Genomic DNA, 27,890 nt, shown 5'->3' with positions numbered 1-27,890 from the left:
TGGAGAATCATAATGGCAGGTCAGTTTTAGCATTTAGTGAACATGGTAAAAAAAAAAAAAGTTGTGGAAATGCACTTTTTTGGAGTTTCACCCACTTGGAATTCTTTTCCCGTTTAACAGTACGAGATATATTTAAAACCAATCGTGTTATTCAAAAGTGGAACTTGTCCCGCAAAAAACAAGCCCTCACATGGCCATTTTGACTGAAAAATTAGAAAAAGAATAGAGGGGTGCTCACTGCAAAACGTAGGTGCTCTGGATAAAAAATTATGATGCCGTTTATGATATGACTCGACTTTCTTTGGCCATTTTCGGATGGCACATGCGCACTTCTGTCCATGCCGGCGGCAAGTACCCCGGAAGTACTCCCTCTTGCACAGATCACCTCACATTTAAAAGACACACGAGCACAAGATGCGGCACACTTGGATCCTATAGTCTGTCACCTGGAGACCCTCACCTGCTAGGTATGCATATTTTTTCCACACTTGGCTTCAGCATCAATATTTTGATGTATGCACACTGATGCAGCATTCTGTTACATATAGCAGTCTGTGGAACGTAACATACTTAGTCCGGACTATCTCTATATGTCCTTTTTAGAGGGATTTGAAAAACGACAACTATATGGGACATGATGGCTGTTCCCTGCGAGTGAACCATAATCTTTATTACATTAAGACAATTCACACAACACTTTTTTTTTTTTTGCATAATATTGAATCCTTAAACCTGTGTTTTGACAGAAGAGCACAGTATTATAAGGATCAACATGGATATAGCCTTCATATCCTAGCATAGGCCAGACATTGTGTTTTTTTTTTTTTTTTTGTTTTTCTGTTCAGTTCCTTATACAGTTAGGTCCACATATATTTGGACAGACAACATTTTTCTAATTTTGGTTCTAGACATTACCACAATGAATTTTAAGCAAAACAATTCAGATGCAGTTGAAGTTCAGACTTTCATCTTTCATTTGAAGGTATCCACATTAAAATTGGATGAAGGGTTTAGGAGTTTCAGCTCCTTAACATGTGCCACCCTGTTTTTAAAGGGGCCAAAAGTAATTGGACAGATTAAATAATTGTAAATAAAATGTTCGTTTCTAGTACTTGGTTGAAAACCCTTTGTTGGCAATGACTGCCTGAAGTCTTGAACTCATGGACATCAGCAGACGCTGTGTTTCCTCCTTTTTGTTGCTCTGCCAGGCCTTCACTGCGGTAGTTTTCAGTTGCTGTTTGGTTGTGGGCCTTTCTGTCTGAAGTTTAGGGTGTGTGCACACGCTGTGGATTCTGCTGCGGTTCCGCAGCGGTTTTGGCCACTGCGGGTCCGCAGCAGTTTTTGCTGCGGTGTACAGTACCATTATTCCCTATGGGAATAAAAAACCTCAGTGCAGACGGTGCTGACTTTTCCGCGCGGTTTTGAAACCGCAGAAAGAATTGACATGTCAATTCTTTCTGCGGATTCCGCTGCGGTTTGCCATCTCCTCCATTGTGGAGATGCAAAACCGCAGGCTAATCCGCAGGTAAAACCGCAGGTATTTTGACCTGCAGATTTTACAAAATCCGTGCGGCCAAATCTGGACTGCAATCCGCAGCGTGTGCATGTACCCTCAGTCTTTAACAAGTGAAATGCATGCTCAATTGGGTTGAGATCAGGTGACTGACTTGGCCATTCAAGAATATTCCACTTCTTTGCTTTAATAAACTTCTGGGTTGCTTTGGCTTTATGTTTTGGGTCATTGTCCATCTGTAGTATGAGTTTGGCTGCATTTGGCTGGATCTGAGCACACAGTATGGCTCTGAATGCCTCAGAATTCATTCGGCTGCTTCTGTCCTGTGTCACATCATCAATAAACACTAGTGACCCAGTGCCACTGGCAGCCATGCATACCCAAGCCATCACACTGCCTCTGCCAAGTTTTACAGATGATGTGGTATGCTTTGGATCATGAGCTGTACCACGCCTTCACCATACTTTTCTCTTTCCATCATTCTGATAGAGGTTTATCTTGGTTTCATCTGTCCAAAGAATGTTCTTCCAGAACTGTGCTGGCTTTTTCAGATGTTTTTTTTTTTTTTTTTTTTAGCAAAGTCCAGTCTAGCCTTTTGATTCTTGATGCTTATGAGTGGCTTGCACCGTGCAGTGAACCCTCTGTATTTACTTTCATGCAGTCTTCTCTTTATGGTAGATTTGTATATTGATACGCCTACCTCCTAGAGAGTGTTGTTCACTTGGTTGGCTGTTGTGAAGGGGTTTCTCTTCACCATGGAGATTATTCTGCGATCATCCACCACTATTGTCTTCCGTGGGCGCCCAGGTCTTTTTGCATTGATGAGTTCACCAGTGCTTGCTTTCTTTCTCAGGATGTACCAAACTGTAGATTTTGCCACTCCTAATGTTGTAGCAATTTCTCGGATGGGTATTTTCTGTTTTTGCAGCTTAAGGATGGCTTGTTTCACCTGCATGGAGAGCTCCTTTGACCGCACATGTTTCCTTCACAGCAAAACCTTCCAAATGCAAGCACCACACCTCAAATCAACTCCAGGCCTTTTATCTGCTTAATTGAGAATGACATAATGAAGGGATTGCCCCCACCTGTCCAAGAAATAGCCTTGGAGTCAATTGTCCAATTACTTTTGGTCCCTTTAAAAACAGGGTGGCACATGTTAAAGGGAAGGTGCCGCAATTTTATATAATTTGCAAAAAAAAGAGTAAGTAACAAAACATGTTGTTAAAGCAAATGTTGTACTAACTAGGATTTATGGTTTGTTTGTAATAATGTTTTAATGTAGCCACTGGGCGCTGCCATCTTGATTTGCAGATCTGTGGAGGACTCATACAGTCTGCAAATATGGCCGTCCCTGGACATAGGAGACTGCGGTCGGTTCCCGACCCCACCATGCAGCCTCATTAGCAGTGAACTGGGCACGCCCCTGTGGTCTGCACCATTCACTGCTGTAGGTGGGGCTGGGCGCCATTTTACTGTAGCCCAGTGCTATCTGCTGAGCTCCACTTTCTGCACCGTGCTTCCTGCTCCAGCTCCCCTGTCCTCCTGCTCTCTCTCCGCCTCCTCACTCACACACAGCCCCAGTGATCTCCGGTAATCTGACACCTTTGCTTTTATGAGAGCATTTATGGCTGTCTGAGGAGGACAGTGACATATACAGCCCATAGTCTAGTGTATGGGGGGGGGCAGTTACACCAGTGTGGGCATATCTGTAATACTGTCTTGTGTGATACTGCCTGCTGAGCCGTGTATCTAATCCTCTCCTGTGTGATACTGACTGCTGAGCCGTGTATCTAATCCTCTCCTGTGATACTGTCTGCTGAGCCGTGTATCTAATCCTATCCTGTGTGATACTGACTGCTGAGCTGTGTATCTAATCCTATCCTGTGTTATACTGACTGCTGAGCCGTGTATCTAATCCTATCCTGTGTGATACTGACTGCTGAGCTGTGTATCTAATCCTCTCCTGTGATACTGTCTGCTGAGCCGTGTATCTAATCCTATCCTGTGTGATACTGCCTGCTGAGCCGTGTATCTAATCCTCTCCTATGTGATATTGCCTGCTGAGCCGTGTATCTAATCCTCTCCTGTGTGATACTGACTGCTGAGCCGTGTATCTAATCCTCCTGTGTGATACTGACTGCTGAACTGTGTATCTAATCCTCTCCTGTGTGATACTGACTGCTGAACTGTGTATCTAATCCTCTCCTGTGTGATACTGTCTGCTGAGCCGTGTATCTAATCCTATCCTGTGTGATACTGTCTGCTGAGCCGTGTATCTAATCCTCCTGTGTGATACTGTCTGCTGAGCCGTGTACCTAATCCTCTCCTGTGTGATACTGACTGCTGAACCGTGTATCTCATCCTCTCCTGTGTGATACTGTCTGCTGAGCCGTGTATCTATTCCTATCCTGTGTGATACTGTCTGCTGAGCCGTGTATCTATTCCTATCCTGTGTGATACTGTCTGCCGTTTGATACTGCTCTCCTGAAATACTCTGTGCTGCTGTCACCCTGCTGGTTTTATGTGTGATCTACGTGGTGGTATTGTGTATGATCTATATGGCGGCATTGTGTGTGAAGTATATGGCGGTATTATTTGTGATCTGCTAAAAGGGTACCCATTCTAGGGTGGTTCTGGCTGAGCACCTGCACACGGGTCAGGGGTAATAGGTGCAGTCAGGGGAGGGCTGGGGAGGCAGCTGAAGAGAGGGGTCTCATTTTTATCGTTACTGTATGGCTCCATTCCCCCCCAGCCTGCTTCCCAGCGTCACCCCGGACTGCGCCTGTCGCCTTGCTTTCACACATCGCCAGGACAGGATCTGAGCAGGGAAAAGGGGTCTTGCATGCAAAGTCTGGATCAGAACAGGCCATCAATCAGCAGAAATGTTTCCTGGATTTCTGTGCTGCTGTCTCCCTGCTCCTCCCTCATATATCTCCCTCTGTGCCCCCATAGACCAGCGCACTGCTCTCCTGAAATACTGTGTGCTGCTGTCACTCTACTCCCTCTACCATATACTGTATCTCTCTGTGTGCCCCCCATGGACCAGCACACTGCTCTCCTGAAATACTCTGTGCTGCTGTCTCCCTGCTCCTCCCCCATATATCTCCCTCTGTGCCCCCCATAGACCAGCGCACTGCTCTCCTGAAATACTCTGTGCTGCTGTCACCCTGCTCCTCCCCCATATATCTCCCTCTTTGCCCCCCATAGACCAGCGCACTGCTCTCCTGAAATACTCTGTGCTGCTGTCACTCTACTCCCTCTACCATATATCTCTCTCTGTGCCCCCCATAGACCAGCACACTGCTCTCCTTAAATACTCTGTGCTGCTGTCTCCGTGCTCCTCCCCCATATATCTCCCTCTGTGCCCCCCATAGACCAGCGCACTGCTCTCCTGAAATACTCTGTGCTGCTGTCACCCTGCTCCCAGAATCCTTGCTGCCTGCCATCCTCGGTGACTGAAGACCCCATTCCTCTCCTCAGATCCTGTCCTGGCGATGTGTGAAAGCAAGGCGACAGGCGCCTGATATATGGAGGAAGGAGCAGGGTGACAGCAGCACAGAGTGTTTCAGGAGAGCAGTGTGCTGGTCTATGAGGGGGCACCCTGTTCGGTGCCAGGGATTGTACATAGAGCGCTGTGTTTTATACACAAGGATGGACCGTCTTCTTGTCTGCTCCACAGAAATCCAGGAAACATTTCTGCTGATTGGTGACCTGTTCTGATCCAGACTTTACATGAAAAGACAGTCAGTATAACTTTGCAGGCCCCATCAAAATGGCTGCTCACTGTGTTCCTAGATGTCGTCCTCTCTTTTCCCTTAGCAAGCACCCAGTAGGGGAGGAGAGGAGTGACATCACACCCATGACAGCAGATTCCGCCCATACAGTGTCCATTTTAGGGCATGATCATATATCAAAATCAAACATCATGGACACTGTACGCCCATAATTACTGCAGGACAGTACTGTGAGCTAGTTGTACACTACGTTTTTGTGCCAAACTTCAGTAGCTGCTCCCCCTAGTGTTAACAAGTGGAAATGCCAAACTTTTTAAAATTATTTTTCATATTTTACAAAATTAAAAACAAATGATAATATTTTTTAAGAAAATGTAAACATTAATTCTTTACATTTTTTCAATTGCTGAAAAAAATTTTTTGGGATGGCACCTTCCCTTTAAGGAGCTGAAATTCCTAAACCCTTCATCCAATTTTAATGTGGATACCCTCAAATGAAAGCTGAAAGTCTGAACTTCAACTGCATCTGAATTGTTTTGTTTAAAATTCATTGTGGTAATGTCTAGAACCAAAATTAGAAAAATGTTGTCTCTGTCCAAATATATATGGACCTAACTAATTATTGCATGATATTAAAAGAATCTGTTTATGCACTTGAGGACCCTTTTCTTTTTCTTCATACTTTTTTTTTTTACATCTATTTAAATCTACTTATAGGTTATAGTAAATCTGTCCTGTCTTTGCAGAAACAGACATTTCTTTGAAAAGGCAACATTACACCGAAAAGTTAATCTACATGTGTCTGTGTTTCTTTTTGGATCCACCAGTTGAGAAAGATAACGATTTTGTTATACCTTTTGTTGCATTAATAAATTGAGACATTCTTGAGTGCTGGAGTTCATCATCTTCATTGAAAAATATAAAAAAGTTATGGTTTTGTGAAGATGGGGAGCAAAAAACGAAAGTTTCGCAAAAACGAAAATACCTCCGGTTGTTAAGAGGTTAAGTCAACTAAATAAATAGAGCTTACACAATACCCACGGAGTAAAAGTCCAAAAAAGATTACATAAAACTCAATAATATTTTTATTACCAAATTACTGACATACAATAAATGGACTATGACAACAAGGCATATACAGAACTCATGTGTGAAGGAAAACATATACTGTAATAACATAAAAGGCTAGCTAACAGATCACACAAATACTGCACCCTATAAGGGATTTGTACAGCATATATACAAAAAAGTGCATAGTGCTAATAAAGTGCAGTAACTACAAAGAGGAATCTCCCATAAAGTATAAGGGAATAACCCTAAAAGGAATGATGAGTTTAACCATAAATTATCTGCCAGTATATATCTAGTGGCAGCCCCGACGTGCGTTTCAGCCCCCTGAGGAAGCCCACACGAAACGCGCGTCGGGGCTACTACTGGACATACTGGCAGATACTTTATGGGTAAGCTCCTCATTCATCTGCCAATATATGTCCAGTGGCAGCCCAATGCGCTTTTCGTTATCCCCTTGTACTTTATGGGGGAGGTTCTCCTTTGTAGTTACTGTACTTTATTTGCACTATGCACTTTTTTTTTGAATATATGCTATACAATTCCTTATAGAGTGCAGTATCTGTGTGGTCTGTTAGCTAGCCATTTCTGTTATTACAGTATATGTTTTCCTTCACACATGAGTTCTGTATGTGCCTTGTTGTCAAAGTCTATTTTTTGTATGTCAGTAATTTGGTATTAAATATGGATTTTTAAATAATCTGAATTGGATTTTTACTCCGTGGGTATTGTGTAGGATCTGCCGTGTTTGGAGTGTCCATAGTGACTGTTGTTGGTCCATGAATCAGGCATATGACCATCCAAGATATTTAATATGTATCAGTTGCTTTTGTTCTAAATACATAGAGTTGTTGTGTTCTGCCCCGTACATCACTTTTATCTGGCAACCTCCAGAACAGATTTCATCTGATCATCAGGGGTGCCAGATTTTGGTTTACCATCAGTCTCCTATTGATGGTTTGCCTTGCTGATAGAAAAACTGTTGTTTTGTCCCGGGCAGTTCCTTTTAGGCTGAGTTCACACGTGGCATTTTTTTCGCGGCGGTTTTAACCGCGAAAAATAAGCATCCCATGCATTCCTGTGGGATTCCGCAATGCTGTGCTAATGCTGCGGTTTTTATCGCGGCGGAATCGCTTCGCGGTAAAAACCGCAGCATGCTCATTAATTTGCGGGATCGCGGCGATCCCGCACCCATAGGAATGCATTGTTCCGCTTACCTCCCGCATGTGGCTGTGCACACCATGCGGAAAGTAAGCAGAACAATTGCGGATGGTACCCACGGTCCGGAGGAGAGGAGACTGTCCTCCGGGCTTTGGGTACCATATCCCTGTAAAAAATAGAATTTAAAATAAAAAATATTGTTGTTCTCACCCTCCGACGTCCCGCGCAGTCTTCCCGCCTCTCTCAACGCTCTCGTTCCCAGTAATCCTTTGCGAAAATGCCCACGATGGCGTCCGTTCTCGCGGGATCGCGAAGTCTCACGGTCATTCGCGCGACGTCATCGCGAATTACCGCGAGACATCGCGATCCCGCGAGAACGGACATCATCGCGGGCATTTTCACAAAGGATTACTGGGAACGGCTGTGCGGGACGTCGGAGGGTGAGAATAACACCATTTTTTTATTTTTTTTTTTTACATTCTATCTTTTACTACTGATGCTGCATAGGCGGCCTCAGTAGTAAAAAGTTGGTCACACTTGTCAAACACTATGTTTGACGAGTGTGACCAACCTGTCAATCAGTTCTCCAAGCGATGCTACAGATCACTTGGAAAACGCTAGCATTTTGCAAGCTAATTACGCTTGCAGATCGCTAGTTTTTCCGCGGGAAAATCGCGGGAATTTAAAATGCGATTTTCCCGCGAACTGGAATTCCGGAATTCTCGCGGTAATTTCCGCGAGAGTTCCGGTACGTGTGCACTTAGCCTTACACTCTGAAGGGCATCACGCTTATATGGTTGAACTTCCCCTTTTTAACGTGTGTTTGGTTTTTACTGTATTTTATAGTCCTCTTAAGAAACTTGGAGCTGCGATCGTCTGTTTGCTTGTACTATACACAGTAGTGCATCAGCTTTGCTATGTATTGCTAAAATCAGGATCTCCTATGAACACAGGCTATCTTTCACAGGAAGATTGTAATGACAGGCATGGGGGGGTCATTAGCAAGCAGAACCCTGGGTGGAATGAAGCGACTTCTTGACTGTGTTAAATGCCGCTGCCAGAGATTCCAGCATTGAGACGCATACCCTGGGTTTGCATTATAAGCACTTGAATTCCTGACGTGCACTTCCTGACATTGGTGTCGGCTGATGGGATTACTGCTCCCATCAGCCGACGCCTTCTGCCACTATATGCAGCTGTGAGAGCAAGAACGGCTTATGGGAGTATTCATCAGCCTGCGCTGTAAATAATTTTAAAAAAATAACGCGTGTTTGTCCCTGTATTTTTTTATTATATTTTATAGTTATCAGGAATAGAGGGTGGCAAGTGGGGTTCATATTTATGAGGTTGATGTCCCCTTTTATTTTTCATATATTTAATTAAAAAAATCAGAGTGGGAACCCCTCTATTCTCTATAACCAGCTTTGCTAATGCTGACAGCTGAGGGTTGCAGCCTCCAACTGTGTTTTTCCTGGCTGGTTATCAAAAATACAGGGGAACTCACACCGGTTTTTTTTTTTTTTTTTTTCTTTATTTACAGCACAGGCGCCTACTGATGAATACTCCCACCAGCCGCTCCTGCTCGCTGTTATTAGCGGCAGCAGGTGTCGGCTAATGGGAGCCGTAGTCGTGGCAAACACTGGATGTTCAGGCCCCCCATTCAAGTGAATGGGGTTCGGGTACTGTTCTGTTACCCTAATTTTTTTGTAACTGTTCGGCTGAGCCCATCAGAGCCAAACATCCAGGTGTCCGCCCATCTCCAGTTATATACGGTGTGTTCCAAAGTGGAACACACTCGTCTTCCGGTATGTGCACACGAAACCTGATGCCCGCACAGTATTCTTGTCACTGGTGACGATACAGCTGAATACCTCTAGGGCAGGGGTGGACAGTTAATTTTCCTGAGGGGGCCACATGAGAGACCAGGACTGTTGTCGAGGGCCGAACCAATAGGCCAAAATTAATTCTTCTCAGTATTGATATCAATATATTATAATTACGGTATATTATTGATAATTATATTAATTGTATCACTTAATATTGAGCAGAATTAAGTATGCTGACATCCTCCTAAATATCGTTTTAACCCAAGTACAGCTGATTCTGTATATCATATGAGCCCCACCTTATACTGTAAGAGCCCCACACTGCCTCTGTACAGTATATACTGCATGAGCCCCACACAGTCTCTGTATATATACTGCATGAGCCCCACACAGCCTCTCTATATATACTGCATGAGCCTCACTATATACTGCAAAACGGCCCATAGCCTCCCCTTGTGCAACACAACACCCCTATAGCCCTCCCCATGTGCTGTATGTCACCCCCCAATAGCCTCCCCTTGTGCAGCACAAGACCCCCATAGCCTCCCCATGTGCTGCATGTCACCCCCATAGCCTCCTCATGCCCACCCAAACATCCCATACACATGAAAAAAATGAACACCACATACTCACCTCGGTCCTTCTCCCTGGCGCTCTGCTTGTCTCTCTGTCTCCGGTGCGCTGACTCTGCACCGCAGCACACAGCTGACGCGATTAAATGATGTTATCGCGTCAGCCGTTTCACACTGATTGGTGGAGGAAGTGGCCGGAGGCCCCTACTCCAACAATGCAGTCAGCGGCGTCTATGGAGACAGTGGGCGGGCACGGTGTGGCTCGTGGACCACTGTTTTCCAGCCCCTCGGCTGTCTCGGTCTGGGGGGCTGGACTGAGACAGCCAAAGAGCCAGATGTTTCCCGCGGGCTGCACTTTTCCCATATCTGCTCTAGGGGATTCACAAAGGCTGGCGCATGTGCAGCATAGATCTGCAGACAATGCAGGTCTGGCACATTCATCCTTCTACTAAGACTTGATATCGGCCAACTGATCAACCATTTGGGGAAACGTGTTGAGGTAGGTTTAGATTATGATCTGATAAGTATTGATCTATATTATAGCCTGAGTTTGTCCTGTTTTTTTTTTTTTTTTTTTTTTTTTTAATATATTTGACTCGTATAACCCTTTAATTGCACAATTTGGTTATTTTTCTCTTTTTGGACTATGAAGCACAGTTTGTATGGTGTTACATAGCAAACATTGTGTTATTTAAGCTGTCAGGGTTATAGAAATGCGCATTGGGGACAGTCGTTGAGGAGCGGGGGCACTGTTGTCATTAAATATCAGGGTGCCAAACTCCACGGCATCCAGGATCAAGTGTTAAGACAGAAGTTTGGAAGACAGCCTTACTTTGCCTACCTGGCTCTGTTGTGGTACTTGTATTTTTTACATAACCTGCATTTTGGGTAGTCCTATGTTTTTAATGTATACATATTCAAATGTTTTTCTAAGGGGGTTCTTTGTTAGCCTACACTTATTGACCCCTGATTTACTTAATTTTTTTGTTGATTAGTCCGATTATGGTTTATTTTTTTCCACTCTGTTGCAGGATATTTTGCATTCCTTAAGCTTTCAAGAAGCGAAGGAATACATGTTCAATTTGTTCAAAGCTTTAAAACGTATCCACCATTTTGGCATTGTTCACCGAGATGTTAAACCTAGTAACTTTTTGTACAACAGACGACTAAAACAGTAAGTGTGTGTCTAGATTACATCGCTGTAAAATCCCGATCCCGCACAGAATACCTGTTTCATAAATTGTAAAATATACTATTGTAATTATATGCGGTTTTCTTTCTTGTAGGTATGCATTGGTAGATTTTGGATTGGCCCAAGGAACACCAGATACTCAAATAGATCTTCTTAAAGTCCTCCATTCCAAAAAACAGGGGAGTTGCTCACAAAGTCACCTTCACACAAATTCAGGAAATATACCAGTACCTAGAGAAATAGTTCTACCTTCCTCAACAAAACAGTCTGTTAAAAGACATTGGTCACATTCACAGATAAATCCAGGAAAAAGTGGAAAGGTTCTGAGTTATTTTTTTCCTTCTTTTCTGTATGCTGGAAATCAAAATCAAATATTAATCATCCTCCATACCTAGTTGCAAAATGTTTGCATGTTTGTTTTATTTCCTTGTCACCACTACCAGCTATCTCTCATTTTAAGCAACTGTGGATTGCTTGTCATTAAGTGTAACAGTGCAAACTTCTCCCTTTTTCTCAATCTGTCTGCATTAGCAGAAGTCTTGTCTGTTCCAGCGAGTGTTTGTGATGATGTTGCTTGTTATGATGTTTATTACTCTGTCTAGACAGTGTTCTTCTTGCACATGGAAAGGGTTTATGCGCCTAAATCATGCATGCAGCTGTTCTTATTTTATTTCACTCCCTAAATATGTTATCTTCTGTAAAGTGTCATAGATTGAATTCTTATTATGCTCTATTTGGATGCGTTTTCTAGGAGGGATTGCTTGGCGGACCACTGCAAAGATCTGTGTTTGGAGAGAGGAATTTTAATGTTCGTAGTGCTGTCATCCATGAAGTCAATACTCAAAAAGTAAGTTTAACACCCTGAATAAATAAAAGCCCTAGCATATTAAAATGGTGCACAGTTTTAATTTTTTTATTTTTTGTTTGACAGGCTTAATGGAGACGGGCAGAATGTCCTCTCTGTGTGGCACTTTTAACCCTTTCATGAGCTTTGACTTATATTTACATCAAAGGTAGTCTTTCCCTGCATATGATGACTGATTTTAACTGATCATCCTGTCATCCTGTGCCTTTTAACAGCTATAGGTGGCGCAGTGCTCCGCTCAAGGCTGATAACTTGTTAAATCCCACTATCAATCATTTAACATGCGTTGGTCGGAAGCATGTAATTCATCCTACTCATCGGCTCCCCTGTCATGTGAGCGCTGATGGGTTTTCATGATAGCAGGGGGTCTGCTGATGACCCCCATGCAGATCATTACGATCTTCCTGTAAACGCCAGCTCCTGGCCGGCATTTATAGGAGATTGTGATTTCTGCTATACATAGCAGTGGTCAAGCCCTGCTATGTATAACAAGCGATTGGATGTATAACACAAGCGATTGGATGATCGCAGCTTCAAGTCTCCTAAGGGGACTATTAAGTACAGTAAACAAAAGGTTTAAAAATATGAAAAAAATAAAAGCACAAGTTCAAATCACCCCCATTAAAAATAATCCGATAAAAAAATTACACATTTGGTATCGCTAAGCTCATAAAAGTCCGATCTTCCGATCTGTCAAACTATAAAATAAATTAATCCCATCAGTAAACGGTGTAACGAGAAAATCAAAACATCAGACTTAAATTTTTTGGCTGCATCAACAGTGCAATAATAGGCGATCAAAACATTGTATCTACCCCAGATTGTTGTCAATAAAAATGTCAGCTTGGGTGCAGAAAATAATCCTTCACTCAGCCCCAGATCTCAGAAAATGGTGACCCAAGCGAAATGTTTTTTCTTACAAATTTTGGATTTTTTACTCTGTCGCCTCATTGGGGGACACAGAACCATGGGTGTTATGCTGCTGTCCACTAGGAGGCGACACTATGCATAATCTGAAAAAGATTAACTATGGCTCCTCCTCTGCAGTATACACCCCTGGATGGCGTCAGCCTTCTCCAGTTTTTGCTTAGTGTCGCAAGGAGGCACACCTAAAGAATTTTTTCCCGTTTTTTTTCTTCGGATGACAGATGAAGAAAAGTGGGTCTCCTCAGTGAGACTCCCGGCATGGCTCCTTCCTCGGCCCCCTATTATGGGGTGCCCAGTTGAAGTTGAGATGGCGGTTCCCCATGTCGCTCCTTCCCCAGTCCTGCGGGTGCTGGTTCGAAGTTGAGACCCCCCCTCCTTCCACAATTCCTTTTGGTTTTGGGTTGGGGTCGAGGCGAGGAAGAAGCCCCCTGACGGTGACAGCAGCACCCTCCCTAATCCCCCTCTGGGGGTATTAGGTTGAGACGCCGCAGGTAGGGTCTGTCCATGGCAACCTACGCAGCATCCAGGGACCCCAGCCAGCTGCGGGCTCCTGTCGAGGCCGGGGGCAGTGCAGGCAGGCATAGTACATGCAGACAAAGGGCTCTATGCACCCCTGTGTCTGCGGCAGCATTAGTCTACAGCGCTGCAGAGGAACCCACCACAGGGCCCCGCTTCAGGTTGTGGCCCCACCGCTAGCCTGCCTTTCAATCCGGGGGGGTCCGGTAACAATCCGACACCCCCCAAATCGGACTACCGCGCCGGCCTGCAGCCCTTCCTGGGCATTGAAATCTAATTTAGGCCGCGGCTTTGGCCTAGCTGAGGTCGCCGCCTCCTCTCCGCCCCCAGATGACAAATATGACACTCCACAGTGTCATAGAAGGGGCGGATCGAGGCAGAAAGGGCGTGTTTTTTTCACATCTTTGCGCGCTCTTTCTCAGCTCTCCGCCCCCTTCTTCCTCATCTTCTCGGCAGCCATCTTCGCTGCAGCAGACGCTGTCCCATACAGCAGCAGCAACGCCAGCAGTCTCCGGGGGGCACAGGACTGTGAATTGTCAGCGCTGGACCTAGGGGCACACTGGTGGGGTAAGATCACAGCCAGGTTCTCTTTACTCGGCTGTGAATCCATATTACCTACAAGGTTTTCCTATAGCTCCCCTGCGTAGTTACCCCTGCACAGTCCTCTGCTAGCCTGCCTCTGTGCACTATGCCGGGCTCAAGGAAAAGAACCAGGCAGGACTGTTTTTATGCTTTCTGCACAGACTGCAAAGCCACTCTCCCCAGTGGCAGCACGTACCCGCACTGCAAGGAGTGTATCAAAAATACTGTGTCAGAGCCCCAGGAAGCCCCTATCATTGCTTCAGTGGCCGCTACCACGCCGGAATGGGCTACCCAGATGTCGCAGTCTGACACAGTCCATAGATAACCTGACCTCCACATTACTCCAGGCTCTGCAGGGTCATGTCTCGCCTATGAGTGTTATCCAGCAAAGGGACAGCTCCACCCAGGGACAGGCCGTTTCTGGCTCTCCCAGACGTAATCGGACACACACGTCGCGTTCCTCTGCGTCATCCCATAGCACACGGTCATCCCCCTCCAGGGAGAGACACCGTGGTCCCAGGTCGCCTAGACCGTCCCCTACCAGAGACAGACAACGCAGAGCTCCGCAAGAAGACCTCCGCCCCAGCTCACCCACCAGGGAACACCTGAGCGATACGCAGGATTCAGAAGGCATCTGTGACTCAGACAATGAGACAGAGAGGTTTCTGGTCCCTTGTCCCCCTAGCAACACAGCGCTAGTTGAGGACATAATATCTTCCATCCATCGGGTGCTGGACATTTCCGATCCAAACCCGGAAGTCCCAGAACACAAGATTTGCTTTGAAGGTGTTCTGAAACCACCTAAGGTTTTCACTAACCACCCGGAATTTCAAACGATCCTTACCAAGCAGTTTGCACAGCCTGATAAAAAATTCACCAATCGTAAAGATTTAGAAGCTAGGTACCCCTTCCCACAAAAAAGACTCCAATCAGTGGGCAGATCCACCCGAAGTGGACCCCCCAGTCTCTAGACTAGCAGCACAGACCCTCCTCTCACTGCCAGATAGCTCAACCCTCAGGGACACAGCAGACCGACAGAACGCATGGCTCGCTCAGTGTTCGAAGTGGCAGGGACCTCTCTGGCCCCCGCATTTGCTTCAGTTTGGGTGGCCACGGCCATTCTGGCTTGGGCCAAAACATTGCAAGATGGCCTTCAAACTTCAAATCCTCAGCTGTCGGACCATGCGGTTCAAATAGCAGTAGTAGCAGATTACATGCTTCATGCAGCCCTTGACTCCGCAACAGGTGTAGCGGGGATAGCAGCAAACGCCATCACAATTCGGCGTATCCTCTGGCTGCGGGAATGGAAAGCGGATGCGGCCTCAAAGAAATCCCTCACGCATCTCCCGTACTGCAGTGGACGGCTTTTCGGTGAAAAGTTGGACACAATGATATCCAACGCCACTGGGGATAAGAGTACCTCTCTCCCTCAACTCAAACCTAAACACACGTTTAAACGGCGTAACCAAACACAATTCCGATCCTTTCGGAATTCTTCGGGCTGGTCAGTCTCGCGCCCAGCACAAAATCGTAACCGCTCTCCACGCAGGGACAACCCACGGGCGGCGCAGAGGCCGGACAGGACCTGGCAGTCGAAAGCAGGCCAGGCGAAGCCCAAAGGAGGAAAACCTCAGAATTTCGCTTCATCATGACTCACGAACTCCGGAAGACACCCCACCAGTAGGCGGACGACTTCTACTCTTTCAGCAAGTCTGGCTGCCTATTACAGAAGACAGGTGGGACAGGGAAATAGTGTCTTCCGGATACAAGATAGAGTTCACTTCCAGTCCACCGAACCGGTTCTTCCTCTCTGTTCCACCAAAACCGCCAGACAAGGCTCATGCCTTTCACCAGGCGGTCTCCTCTCTCCTTCAAGCAGGAGTCGTAGTACCGGTTCCCGTGACCGAACGCTTCCGAGGGTTCTACTCCAATCTATTCGTAGTCCCCAAGAAAGGAGGCAGCGTCCGGCCCATACTAGACCTAAAACAACTCAACAAATATGTACGGGTCCGTCATTTTCACATGGAGTCCCTTCAGTCCATCATTGCGTCCATGGCGCAGGGAGAATATCTCGCCTCCATAGACATACAAGACGCATACCTGCATATACCAATTGCTCCCGCCCATCAAAGATTTCTCAGGTTCGCGATCAACCAGGACCACTACCAGTTCGTGGCTCTCCCGTTCGGACTCGCCACGTCTCCCAGGACGTTTACCAAAATCATGGCAGCCACCATGGACTTTCTACACTCCAGAGGCATTGTAGTCGTTCCATACCTGGACGTCCTTCTCATCAAGGCTTCCACCTTCAAGGACTGCGAAGTCAGCGTCTCAATCACAATCGACACTCTGAGTCGACTAGGCTGGTTAGCCAACTTACAAAAGTCATCGACTACCCCGAGTCAGTCCCTGACCTTCCTAGGGATGCTATTCGACACCTCCACGGGTCTGGTGCTCCTTCCCAGGGACAAGGCACTGGCTCTCCGTCTGGGAGTTCGCATACTCCTCCACAATCCTCCCCGATCTTTCCGGTTTGCCATGAGAGTCCTCGGCAGGATGGTAGCAGTGATGGAGGCGGTACCATTTGCCCAGATTCACCTCAGGCCTCTTCAACTAGCCATGCTCAAGTCTTGGGACAGGAATCCCTTCTCCCTCAACAGGGAGTTCCGGCTGACATCGTCAACCAGGAGGTCCCTACACTGGTGGCTCAAGCCAACTTCGCTTGCAAGGGGAAAATCCTTTCTCTCAGGTCAATGGAAGGTCCTGACCACTGATGCAAGCCTGACAGGTTGGGGTGCGGTGCACCTACATCACAGGGCACAAGGCAAGTGGTCACTAGTGGAAGCGACCTTGCCCATCAATATCCTGGAAATTCGGGCCATCTTCCTGGCACTGAGAGCCTTTCATTACTTGCTGGCAGCCTCTCATATCAGGATACAGTCGGACAATGCCACGGCGGTGGCATATGTGAATCACCAAGGCGGGACCCGCAGTACCCAAGCGATGAGAGAAGTGGCACATATCCTCCACTGGGCGGAAGACACGAGGTCGGTGCTCTCGGCGGTCCACATTCCGGGTGTGGACAACTGGGAAGCCGACTTCCTCAGCAGACAAGGAATGGACTCGGGGGAGTGGTCTCTCCATCCCGAAATTTTTCACCAGATCTGCCATCACTGGGGGACCCCGCACGTGGACCTAATGGCATCCCATCTCAATGCCAAGGTCTCCAATTTCATGGCCAGGACACACGACCCACGGTCGCTCGGAGCGGGTTCAGGACTCGACCCAGTTCCAGCTTCTGTACATTTTTCCACCCCCTGATCTCCAGAGTCATTAGGAAGATCAAACGAGGGAGTTCCAACCATCCTGATCGCGCCGGACTGGCCCAGACGTACATGGTACGCCGCCATCGTACAACTTACAGCAGGCGCCCCCTGGCGTCTCCCCGACTGTCACGACCTTCTGTCACAAGGTCCGTTCTACCATCAGAACTCAGGGGCTCTCAATTTGACGGCGTGGCCCTTGAAACCTGGGTTCTAACCCAGGCAGGGCTCTCACCGGATGTCATTACGACCATGATCAGGGCAAGGAAGCCAGCCTCCGCCAAGATTTATTACCATACCTGGAGAGCTTTTTTTTTTTTTTTTTTTTTTTTTTTTTATATACCTAGTGCGAATCTCGCGGACAGGTCCCGCTCCCTTATTCCCTCCCAAAGGTACTTGGGTTTCTTCAATCGGGCCTGGACGCCAGGCTATTCCTAGGCTCGCTTAAGAGCCAGGTGTCAGCGCTCTCGGTGCTCTTTCAGAGGCGCATTGCTAACAAGCCGCAAGTAAGGACCTTTCTCCAGGGGGTTTCCCGATTGGTTCCCCCTACAGACGTCCACTGGAAACGTGGGACCTCAACTTGGTCCTGACAGCATTGCAGGCACCACCTTTCGAACCCCTTAAGGAAGTCCCACTCCGCATCCTATCACAGAAAGTGTTTTTTCTGGTGGCAATCACCTCGCTTCGCAGGGTGTCTGAATTGTCAGCACTCTCCTGCAGACGGCCCTTCCTAGCCTTTCACCAGGATAAGGTGGTTCTCCGTACAGTCCCATCCTTCCTTCCGAAATTTGTGTCCAACTTCCACCTCAATGAGGAAATTTAATTGCCATCCCTCTGCCCGGTTGCGGTTCATAGAGTGGAGAAGGCTCTGCATACGCTTGACCTCGTCAGGGCATTGCGTATATACGTGTCTAGGACTGCGCCCTTCCGGAAGTCTTATTCCCTTTTCCTTCTTCCGGAAGGCGTTCGAAAGGGTCTGCCGGCTTCCAAAGCCACCCTTGCCAGGTGGATCAAGTCCACCATACAAGAGGCTTACCGCCTTAACAATTCTCCTCCGGCCGGTATCACGGCCACACTCTACGCGGACAGTAGGGGCCTCCTGGGCCATTCGGTACCAGGCTTTGGCACAACAAGTGTGTAAGGCGGCCACTTGGACTAGCCTACACACATTTACGAAATACTAGTGTTCATACCCAGTCCTCAGCGGATGCGAGCCTGGGTAGACTGGTTCTGCAGGCGGCAGTGCCCCAAGTTTAGGGACCTGCTAGCACAATATTCGTCCATTGCTTCCCACCCAGGGACTGCTTTGGGACGTCCCATGGTTCTGTGTCCCCCAATGAGGCGACAGAGTAAAGGAGATTTTTGTGTACTCACCGTAAAATCTTTCTCTTAGCCTCTAATTGGGGGACACAGCTCCCACCCTGTTGCCCTTACGGGCCGTTGTTTACGGTTGAGTTCTCGTATTGTTCTTTGAGCTCATAACCATGCCTGTAAGAAGGCAGCTATGTATGTCGTTTTTCTGTTACGTTCCTCCTAATGCTCTTGCACAAAACTGGAGAAGGCTGACGCCGTCCAGGGGTGTATACTGCAGGGGAGGAGCCATAGTTAATCTTTTTCAGATTAATGGGCAGCACGGTGGCTCAGTGGTTAGCACTGCAGCCTTGCAGCGCTGGGGTCCTGGGTTCGAATCCCACCAAGGACCACATCTGCAAGGAGTTTGTATGTTCTCCCCGTGTTTGCGTGGGTTTCCTCCGGGTACTCCGGTTTCCTCCCACACTCCAAAGACATACTGATAGGGAATTCAGATTGTGAGCCCCATCGGGGACAGTGATGAAAATGTGTGCAAAACTGTAAAGCGCTGCGGAATGTTAGCGCTATATAAAAATTATTTTTTATTATTATTATTATTATTATTATTATTATGCATAGTGTCGCCTCCTAGTGGACAGCAGCATAACACCCATGGTTCTGTGTCCCCCAATTAGAGGCTAAGAGAGAGAGATTTTACGGTGAGTACACAAAAATCTCCTTTTTTCAACACTTAAATAAGAAAAACTATACATGTTTGGCATCTCTATACTCGTACTGACCTGGAGAATCATATTGCCTGGTCAGTTTTACCATACAGTGGGGACAATAAGTGTTTGATACACTGCTGATTTTGCAAGTTTTCACACCTACAAAGAATGGAGAGGTCTGTGATTTTTACCGTAGGTATACTTCAGTTGTGAGACAAAATCTTTAAAAATTGATTGTATGATTTTTACATAATTAATTTGCATTTTATTGCATGAAATAAGTATTTCATTCACTAGAAATAAAAACAGAACTTAATGTTTTGATACAGAACCTTTTGTTTGCAATTATAGAGGTCACGTCTTCTGTAGTTCTTGACTGATTTTGGCCCACTCCTCTATACAGATCTTCTCCAGATCTTTCAGGTTTCGGCGCTGTCGCTTGGCAACATTGAGTTTTAGCGCCATCCAAAGATTTTTCTATTGGGTTGAGGAGACAGGCTAGGCCACTCCAGGACCTTGAAATGCTTCTTACGGAGCCACTCCTTAGTTACCCTGGCTGTGGTTTTCGGGTCATTATCATGCTGGAAGACCCAGTCACAGCCTATCTTATTGCTGTTACTGAGGGAAGGAGATTGTTGGCCAAAATGTTGCCATACATGACCCCATCCATTCTCCCTTCAATACGGTGCAGTTGTCCTTTCCCCTTTGCAGAAAAGCACCCCCAAAATTACGATGTTCACTCACCATGCTTCACAGTTAGGATGGTGATCTTGGGGTTGTACTCATCCCCCCCCCCCCCAAAAAAAAAAAAAAAAGCATGGCAAGTGGAGTTGTTACCAAAAAGTTCTATTTCGGTTTCATTTGACCACATGACCTTCTCCCATGCCCCCTCTGGATCATCCAGATGGTCATTGGCGAACTTCAAACAGGCCTGGACATGATCTGGCGTGAGCAGGGGGACCTTGCGTGCCTTGAAGGTTTTTAATCTGTGGTGTTGTAGTGTTCTAATAATGGTAATATTTGAGACTGTGGTCCCAGCTCTCTTCAGGTCATTGACCAGGTCCTCCCATGTTGTCTTTTCTCAGAAACATTCTTACCCCACGAGGCGAGATGTTGCATGGAGCCTCAGACCGAGGAAGATTGTCAGCCATCTTGTGTTTCTTCCATTTTCCAATTGTGCCTTCTTACTAAGCTGCTTGCTATTTTCCTGTAGCCCAGCCCATCCTTGAACTACAATTTTGTTCCTGGTGTCCCCAGACAGCTTTTCGATCTTGGCCATGGTGGAGAGGTTGGAGGGTGATTGTGCGGACAGGTGTCTTTTATACAAGTAATGAGTGCAGAGTAGGAGGGCTTTTAAAAAAAAAATCTAACAAGTTTGTGAAAGCCAAAATTCTTGGTGGTTTGTAGGTCTTCAAATACATATTTCATGCAATAAAATGCAAATGAATTATGTGAAAATCCTACAATGTAAAAAAAAAAAATTTTGGGGGGGGGGTGATTTTTTTTTTTTTAAGATTTTGAATTACAGTTGAAATGCACAATAAAAATTACAGACCTCTATTCTTTGTAGGTGGGAAAACTTGCTAAATCGGTTTTGGTTCTAATACTTATTTCCCCACTGTATATTGAACATGGTAAATACAAAAACAATCGGTCCAATTTTGTGCAGAAAAGTGGAACTTTTTTCCCTCACTGGTCATCTATGTGCAGTCCATGTGCAATCTGTGTTTTTTTTTTTTTTTTTTATTATTATTATTATTTCAATCTGCAGCTTTTCTCAGTTTCCAGTTTCCTATGTTACAGAATTGCAATATAGCTGTAAAAATCTGTTGCTATAGTGTGACTCTGTATGGCATCTGATTTTTATTTTTCTTCCCTCACACGCATACATTTGAATGGGTGAGTCTCATTAGACTTGTGGAGGAAAATCTGGCATGCTGTGTTTATTTTTGAATAAAAATAGTCTTATTTAATGAGCCCTTAAATAAGACAATATACTAGAGTTAAGCCAAACGGACCCCGATCCCCCTTTTATATTTCGGTATTGGGTGACCAGGAGTCCCAGTAACGTCTTAGGCCTCTTTCACACTTCAGTTTTTTGCATCAGTTATAATCCGCCAAAAAGGCGGACAAGCGGATCCTTTCTCAACTGATGTGAACGGATGGCACAGGATCCGTTTTCAGACGGATCCTGAAAATGAAGAAATTTAAAGGAATCGCTGGTGAGAGAGAGAGAGAGAGAGAGAGAGAGAGAGAGAGAGAGAGAGAGAGAGAGAGAGAGATTACAAGCTCCGTTTTGAAATTTTGGAGGATGGTTTTGGCGGATCCTCACAAAAAACGGATGCAACGGACAGCAATCCGTCACAATCCGCCATTAATGCAAGTCAATGGGAAAAAAAACGGATCCTCAAAAAAAATTTGAGGATCCGTTTTTTTTTCAAAACCTGGCGGATTGTGACTGATTGTAAAAAACGGAAGTGTGAAAGAGGCCTTACCTGCCAGAATTCGCTGGACCTAAAAAAAAAAAAAAACAGAAGATGAGCCGAGGATTCTGCCAGATAGGAGGCGGTGTGCAGGGGCTACCGATGTGGCCGCTGGATCAGAGTCCGAAATTTTTACCTAATTTGCTGCAAATTATAGTAGAGGTCTGACACCGCTGCAGGGGCAAGAGAGAGGGTTTCTGCGCAACTGCTAACCTTTGCGATGCCAGGGCTAATAACGACAGTGGTTAGACAGAGGGAGGGAGCTCTTTTCCATCTATGCGAATATAAAAAGTTATAGCTCTTGGAATACGTTGATGACAAAAAAAACATTGTTTTAAGTCTCAAAATAGCTGCATTTTCAACACGTAAATTAGTAGTAAATCTGGTTATATAAATAACGCTTTTTCATGACAAGAGAAACAAAGGGACTTTGTAATACGAAAATGGTGTGCAGTATTTTCCAGTTCTCTAATTGCAACCAGCAACATGACAAATAAATGTTTTCATTTTAGCTGCTATTGCTACACCCATGGACGTGTCAGCACTTTCTGCTAAAATGCTGTAGATTTGCATTTATTTTTTATCCAAATTCCATGGTTGCTATTGACTGTAGGGGGGGTTAAATAGCCAGGGTTGGTGCTGCCACCAATGATGGCTGTGGAGCTGAGCTGCTGTGATGGCGTCACACCTCTCCTGTGCCGCACCATCATCTGGACGTCCATTCAAAACAACAAGTTTGCAAATGGGGACGTCTCAGTAAGTCCGATGTTGAAAATGGGTCAAAAAAATTAAAAAAAATTTCTGAATGTACTGATATATTTATCTGAAGGTTCCATCAATGTTTTAGTCTTTTTTACTTTACATTACAGAACATAAAGCCGCCCAAGATAACAGATGCAACATCTAGGAAATTGGCCGTCCGAAAGCCTATTACTACAAAGAATACAAGTGGAGTGGTGGCCAAAAAAGCTGTCAGTACTAGTCCAAGTGGCCAGACCTGTGACTGTTATGCAAGAGATCAAGTCTGCATGATTTGTCTCGCAAGGTAATGTACCGAGCATGTGGAACCACGTGTTAGGGTAACTGGAATGACCATTTTTGACAATTACAACTGATTATACTTCTTACTGGACAAAGATATAATCTGGTATACGGCATTGTTGGAGCAAGTTATATCAAATGGCATATTCTATCTGTAGGGGTATTCAAATTTTGGCAATGTAACTTTAGGCACTTTTCTAATATATTGCAGTTTTTCTCATGGTTTCCAAGATCTTTGCTTGCAGTCGTTTAATGAAAAACCTTAATAGTTTACTAGGTCTGTACACATTAGTAATACCTAGAACAAACCATGGCAGCACATATTTGCACCCCTTGTTCACTTTGAAAGGGGAATTTAGGCTTTGAGCAGACATCCCTCCTGGACTGCACTACTTAAATGGGATAACTAGGACTAAAAAGAAAAAGTGCCTATGCATTAACTAACATGTAGTTGTTACACACCTGCCTGTTGAGCATCGGCACGGAGCGGTTACAAACTTCTGATATTACGTCAACAGAACAGCAGTTTCTTTTCCTGTTGACAGGGCGAAACTACTGGTGTTATGCTGATTGACAGCAGGCTCCCCACTGCCTAATTGGAGGAAGTCGGCTCTCAATCGGCATGACACCATTAGTCCTGCCCTGTCAACAGCTGAACCTCCAGCAGAAGCTGTCAATGACCTGCACCGGATACAATAAGCAGTTAGTTGCCTCGGTTAGCAATTACATGCTTGTTAGTGCTGAGACACACTTCTTTTTTTTTTTTTATACTAGTCTCTGATATCCCTTTTAAATGTGGCTGTAAGAGATTGGAAAGCTCTTGAACCCACTTCATACATGCACCCAACGTAGGACCATAGATACACGTCCCATGTCGGAAAGTGGAAAAGGGGATTTCTGTAAATAATGCTCAGTTGCCGTATAAACAAAATGTTATTCAACTTATAACCTACTTTTGCATTTCAATTTCTCACCTTTTTTCTGATGTTTGCTGTCAGTGATTGGACTCTCGTGTCGATACATTTGTATCCTATCTATGCAACACTGGAACTGATACAATGTGACACACTACTATACATATTTTTCTAGCTGATGGTAATGATTGCTCTCATTACCTGGGTGTGATGCATTTGTAAACTCTTTGGTGCAGGAATCGATCTAAATTGTACATATGGTGAGTTTGTATAAACGAATTTGAGATTTACAACCACTGCAATAAAATGAATGCAGTTTGTCCTTTTATAGATACATTTATGTGCTACCACAAGTATTAACATGGACATTCTTGTTTTTGTATTCTTACTATCATTCTGCCTGACATTAGTTTATTTTATTTTTTCTCTTCATATTAAGAATCAGACAAGTTGCCCCAAGAGCTGGCACACCCGGCTTTCGTGCCCCAGAAGTGTTAACAAAGTGCATGAATCAAACTACAGGTAAGTCACATATATTTTTTATTATTTCCTTTTCTGCTAATGTTCTTCAAATATTCCTAATTTTAGATTTGATACAAGGATTTTTTTTTTTTACAGATGTAAAAGGATATTGTAAGATTATTGCATGCTGCATTAATTGAAATACTTTTTATCAAAGTAATCACTCAACTTTTTTCTGTGATGTGGAAGAAGCCTGTATGATGCTTCCCTTGAGCGACGGTTGTGAGTCCACCTAGCAGCTTAGGAGAATACGAAGAGTTGCCACAGGCCATGGTAACTCCCTAGTGACATGGTCCGGTCCTGGGTGACTTTTAGGCTGTGTGCCCACGATGCAATTTTTAAGCGTTTTTGCCGCGAAAATGCTGCGAAAACGTTTAAAAAGCTTATACAGAACGCACCCCATGCATTCCTATGGCATTCCGCACATGCTGTGCTAATGCTGCGCGTTTTTCTGCGGTGGAATTGCATCGCGGAAAAAAACGCAGCTTGCTCATTCTTTTTTGCGGAATCGCAAAGAATTGCCGCGATTCGGCACTCATAGGAATGCATGAGAACCGCTTACTTCCCGCATGTGGCTATGCCCACCATGCGCGAAGTTAAGCGTCTCGTGCGGTTGATTCCCACGGTGTGGAGGAGAGGAGACTGTCCTCCAGGCCCTGGGTACCATACCCCTGTAAAAAGAATAAAAAATAAAAAATCGGGGTATTTTTACCTTCCAGTGTCATGCGCAGCCTTCCCGGGCCTCAGCTTTCCCAGTAATGCCTTGCGGCAGGTCTCGCAAGGCATCGCTGGGAACGGGAGCGTCGCTGAGACTGCGCGGGACGTCGGAAGGTAAATATACAGTACCCCGATTTTTTTTTTTATTTTTTTAATCATTTTTAATATTCTATCTTTTACTATTGAGGCCACATAGGCGGCTTCAATAGTAAAAAGCTGGTCATAGACGAGTGTGACCAACCTGTCAATCACTTTCCAAGCGATGCTTCAAATCGCTTGGAAAGTTCCTGAATATCGCATGCGAAAATCGCGGTAAAAACGCGCGATTTCTGGGAAGGAGTCCGGTTTTCAGTATCCGGATTTAAACGCAACGTGGCCACATAGCCTTAAGAGTTTGGGGGCTCTCTCTTTACCCTCATTGGCACAATGAGATCATAATTGGGTGGTCCAGATGTCTTCCATGGCAATTCACAGCCAAATAACTGCCTCAGTCTGCTGGCTGGTTATAGGAACCTATTCAGATGTTAGCAACATTTAGGTGATTCAAATATTTTTTTCTTCCTGTCGTGCCACTTTGCATTAATTCCTAAACAGCACCTTAATGGGTAAATAAGCTCCCAGACAGCAGTTCTTAATCTTTTAATGGGTGCTGTTTTTAAAATGTTCTCGCTTTTGGGGGTTTTAGGTCCCCCAAAGTCACTTCAGTACTGAATAGATCCCTAAAAAAAAATAAGTTCTGTAAATTTTCTTTGGAAAAAAAATTACTGCTACGATTTTAAAGCTTCTAACATCCTAATAAACTAACTTTTTACAGCTGGCACTGATGTAAATCAGACATGAAGTAAATGTTATTTATTAATTATTTTGTGTGATATGACTATCTAGATCAGGGGTCTCAAACTCGGCAGAGTAAATGGGCCGCACATAAAAAAAAATTTAAGCTGGCGGGCCGCATTCCTTTCAAACGTAATACAGTCACAATTGATAGAGGTATCTAAGGGGTTAAACGGCCGCGATCGGTTGTCATCAGTGATGTACAGCTTACCTCAGCGGATGTTAGTGTCGGCTCTGCATGTGAGCTGGCGCTATCATCTCGCTGTACACACACAGCCACAGTCACCTGCAAAATCCAGCAATGGGGGGAAAGTCATGCCTCTGCTCTCTGCACGCTGGTGTGATGTCATTACACAGCGCCAGAGAGATGTCATCATGCAGGGCCACAGCCGCTACGGAGCGGCGCACTCCTCCTCTCTTCTAGCGTGAGCAGTGGCGTAACTACAAAGTTATGGGCCCTGGTGCGAACTTTCAAATAGGGGTCCCCCCATGCCAAAATACACGCACATCTCCGCTCCCCACACCTCGTACACATGTGGCTCCGCACACCTCGTACACGCACATCTCCACTCCGCACACCTCGTACACGCACATCTCCACTCCGCACACCTCGTACACGCACATCTCCGCTCTGCACACCTCGTACACGCGCATCTCCGCTCCGCACACCTCGTACACATGCAGCTCCGCTCCGCACGCTTCATACACACGCGGCTCCGCTCCGTACGCCTCGTGCACACGCGGCTCCGCTCCGTACGCCTCGTGCACACGCGGCTCCGCTCCGTACGCCTCGTGCACACGCGGCTCCGCTCCGTACGCCTCGTGCACACGCGGCTCTGCTACATCCCTCCTGACCCCCACACACAAACTTAGGGTACCGTTACACCTAGCGATGCACCAGCGATCCCGACCAGCGATATGACGTGGTCAGGATCGCTGGTGCATCGCTAGGTGGTCGCTAGTGAGCTGCCACTCAGGCAGATCTCACTAGCGACATCGCTGGGGACGGGGATCGCTACTTACCTGTCAGACGCGGCGATCCTGCGTCCTCCCGCCCGGCTCCACGCGTCGCTCATCGTCACAGCAGGAAGCGCCGCAGGAAGTGACCGACGAGAAATGGTCCAGCAGCTTCTCGCGCGATCAGCGATAACCAGCAGGGGAGCCGGTCGGAGGTAAGAATCAGACACAGCGATGTCGCTAGCAATATCGCTGCAACGTCACAAAATCGGTGACTTTGCAGTGATATTGCTAGCGATATCGCAGTGTGTAATGGGGGCTTTACCCGCATCCAGCACTGTGGCAACCAGCACAGACAGCAGCGTCTTGCATAAACTGAGGCCCCTGATCATGTGACCCCTGACTCCTCCCCCTCCTGTGACCTCATCCCAGGTCCTGTGCACACAGAACACACAGCAATCGCGCGCTCCTGAATGCATGCCTTCCCCCTTCTACCTGCCTCAGGGAGTGAGACATGTGGTGCACCGCGGGCCGCATGAGGCCTGTGGGCCACGTGTTTAAGACCTCTGATCTAGATTAAAGGGATAATCATTCAAAGTTTGAACATTTCTAATCTTTAGAAACTTGTAAAATTTCTAATATGTTTTGTGTTTATGTAATTTATGTATAAAGAAAAATTACCATTATTATAAAATGTATCACGAAAATACAGTCTCAATCACTGGGGATATGTTGAAACATTCCAGAGTTATTGCCACATAAGGTTACACCTGACCCATTTGAAAAATTTGAGCTGGTCATTAAGGGGTTAAAATAAATGAAAGCATTTTTAGAAATAGAAAAATGAACATTTACTGTTACAACATAATCACAATCACTCCTTAAATACAGTAAAAAACAATTAGAACGCCGCATGCACTCCAAACTAATATCCATGAAACCTTCAGCTCAGGGCGCAAAAAAAAGCCCTCAACCAAGCTCCGCTCCATCAATGGGAAAAATCACATTCCGGGTCTCGTGGGAAAAATGGTGACACAAGCCAAAAACATTTTTTTTCTCATTACTATTTCCAGTAATCTTTATTGGATTTTAAAGAGTATTAACATCCCCCCCCAAAAAAGGGGG

General features: G+C 45.7%; 1 protein-coding gene across 3 annotated transcripts in view; it reads left to right on the top strand.

The window, feature by feature from the left end:
• CDC7 (cell division cycle 7) overlaps nt 1-27,890 on the top strand; it is a 76,436-nt gene that overhangs the window by 25,388 nt on the left and 23,158 nt on the right. For 2 of the 3 annotated variants that reach the window (XM_073571475.1, XM_073571476.1), the window contains 5 exons: nt 10,906-11,048; nt 11,161-11,386; nt 11,818-11,913; nt 22,650-22,825; nt 24,175-24,257. In XM_073571475.1, the coding sequence (XP_073427576.1) occupies nt 10,906-11,048; nt 11,161-11,386; nt 11,818-11,913; nt 22,650-22,825; nt 24,175-24,257 (724 nt within the window). The remainder of the gene's footprint in view (nt 1-10,905; nt 11,049-11,160; nt 11,387-11,817; nt 11,914-22,649; nt 22,826-24,174; nt 24,258-27,890) is intronic. The other variant, XM_073571477.1, reaches the window with a different exon arrangement.

This window comes from Dendrobates tinctorius, unplaced genomic scaffold (genome assembly GCF_039654945.1).
Source record: "Dendrobates tinctorius isolate UK_male_01 unplaced genomic scaffold, ASM3965494v1 ptg000029l, whole genome shotgun sequence".
NCBI classification, from domain to species: Eukaryota; Metazoa; Chordata; class Amphibia; order Anura; family Dendrobatidae; genus Dendrobates; species Dendrobates tinctorius.
The sequence above is the reverse complement of the archived record's forward strand: the minus strand, read 5'-3'. Positions and strand labels throughout refer to the sequence as shown.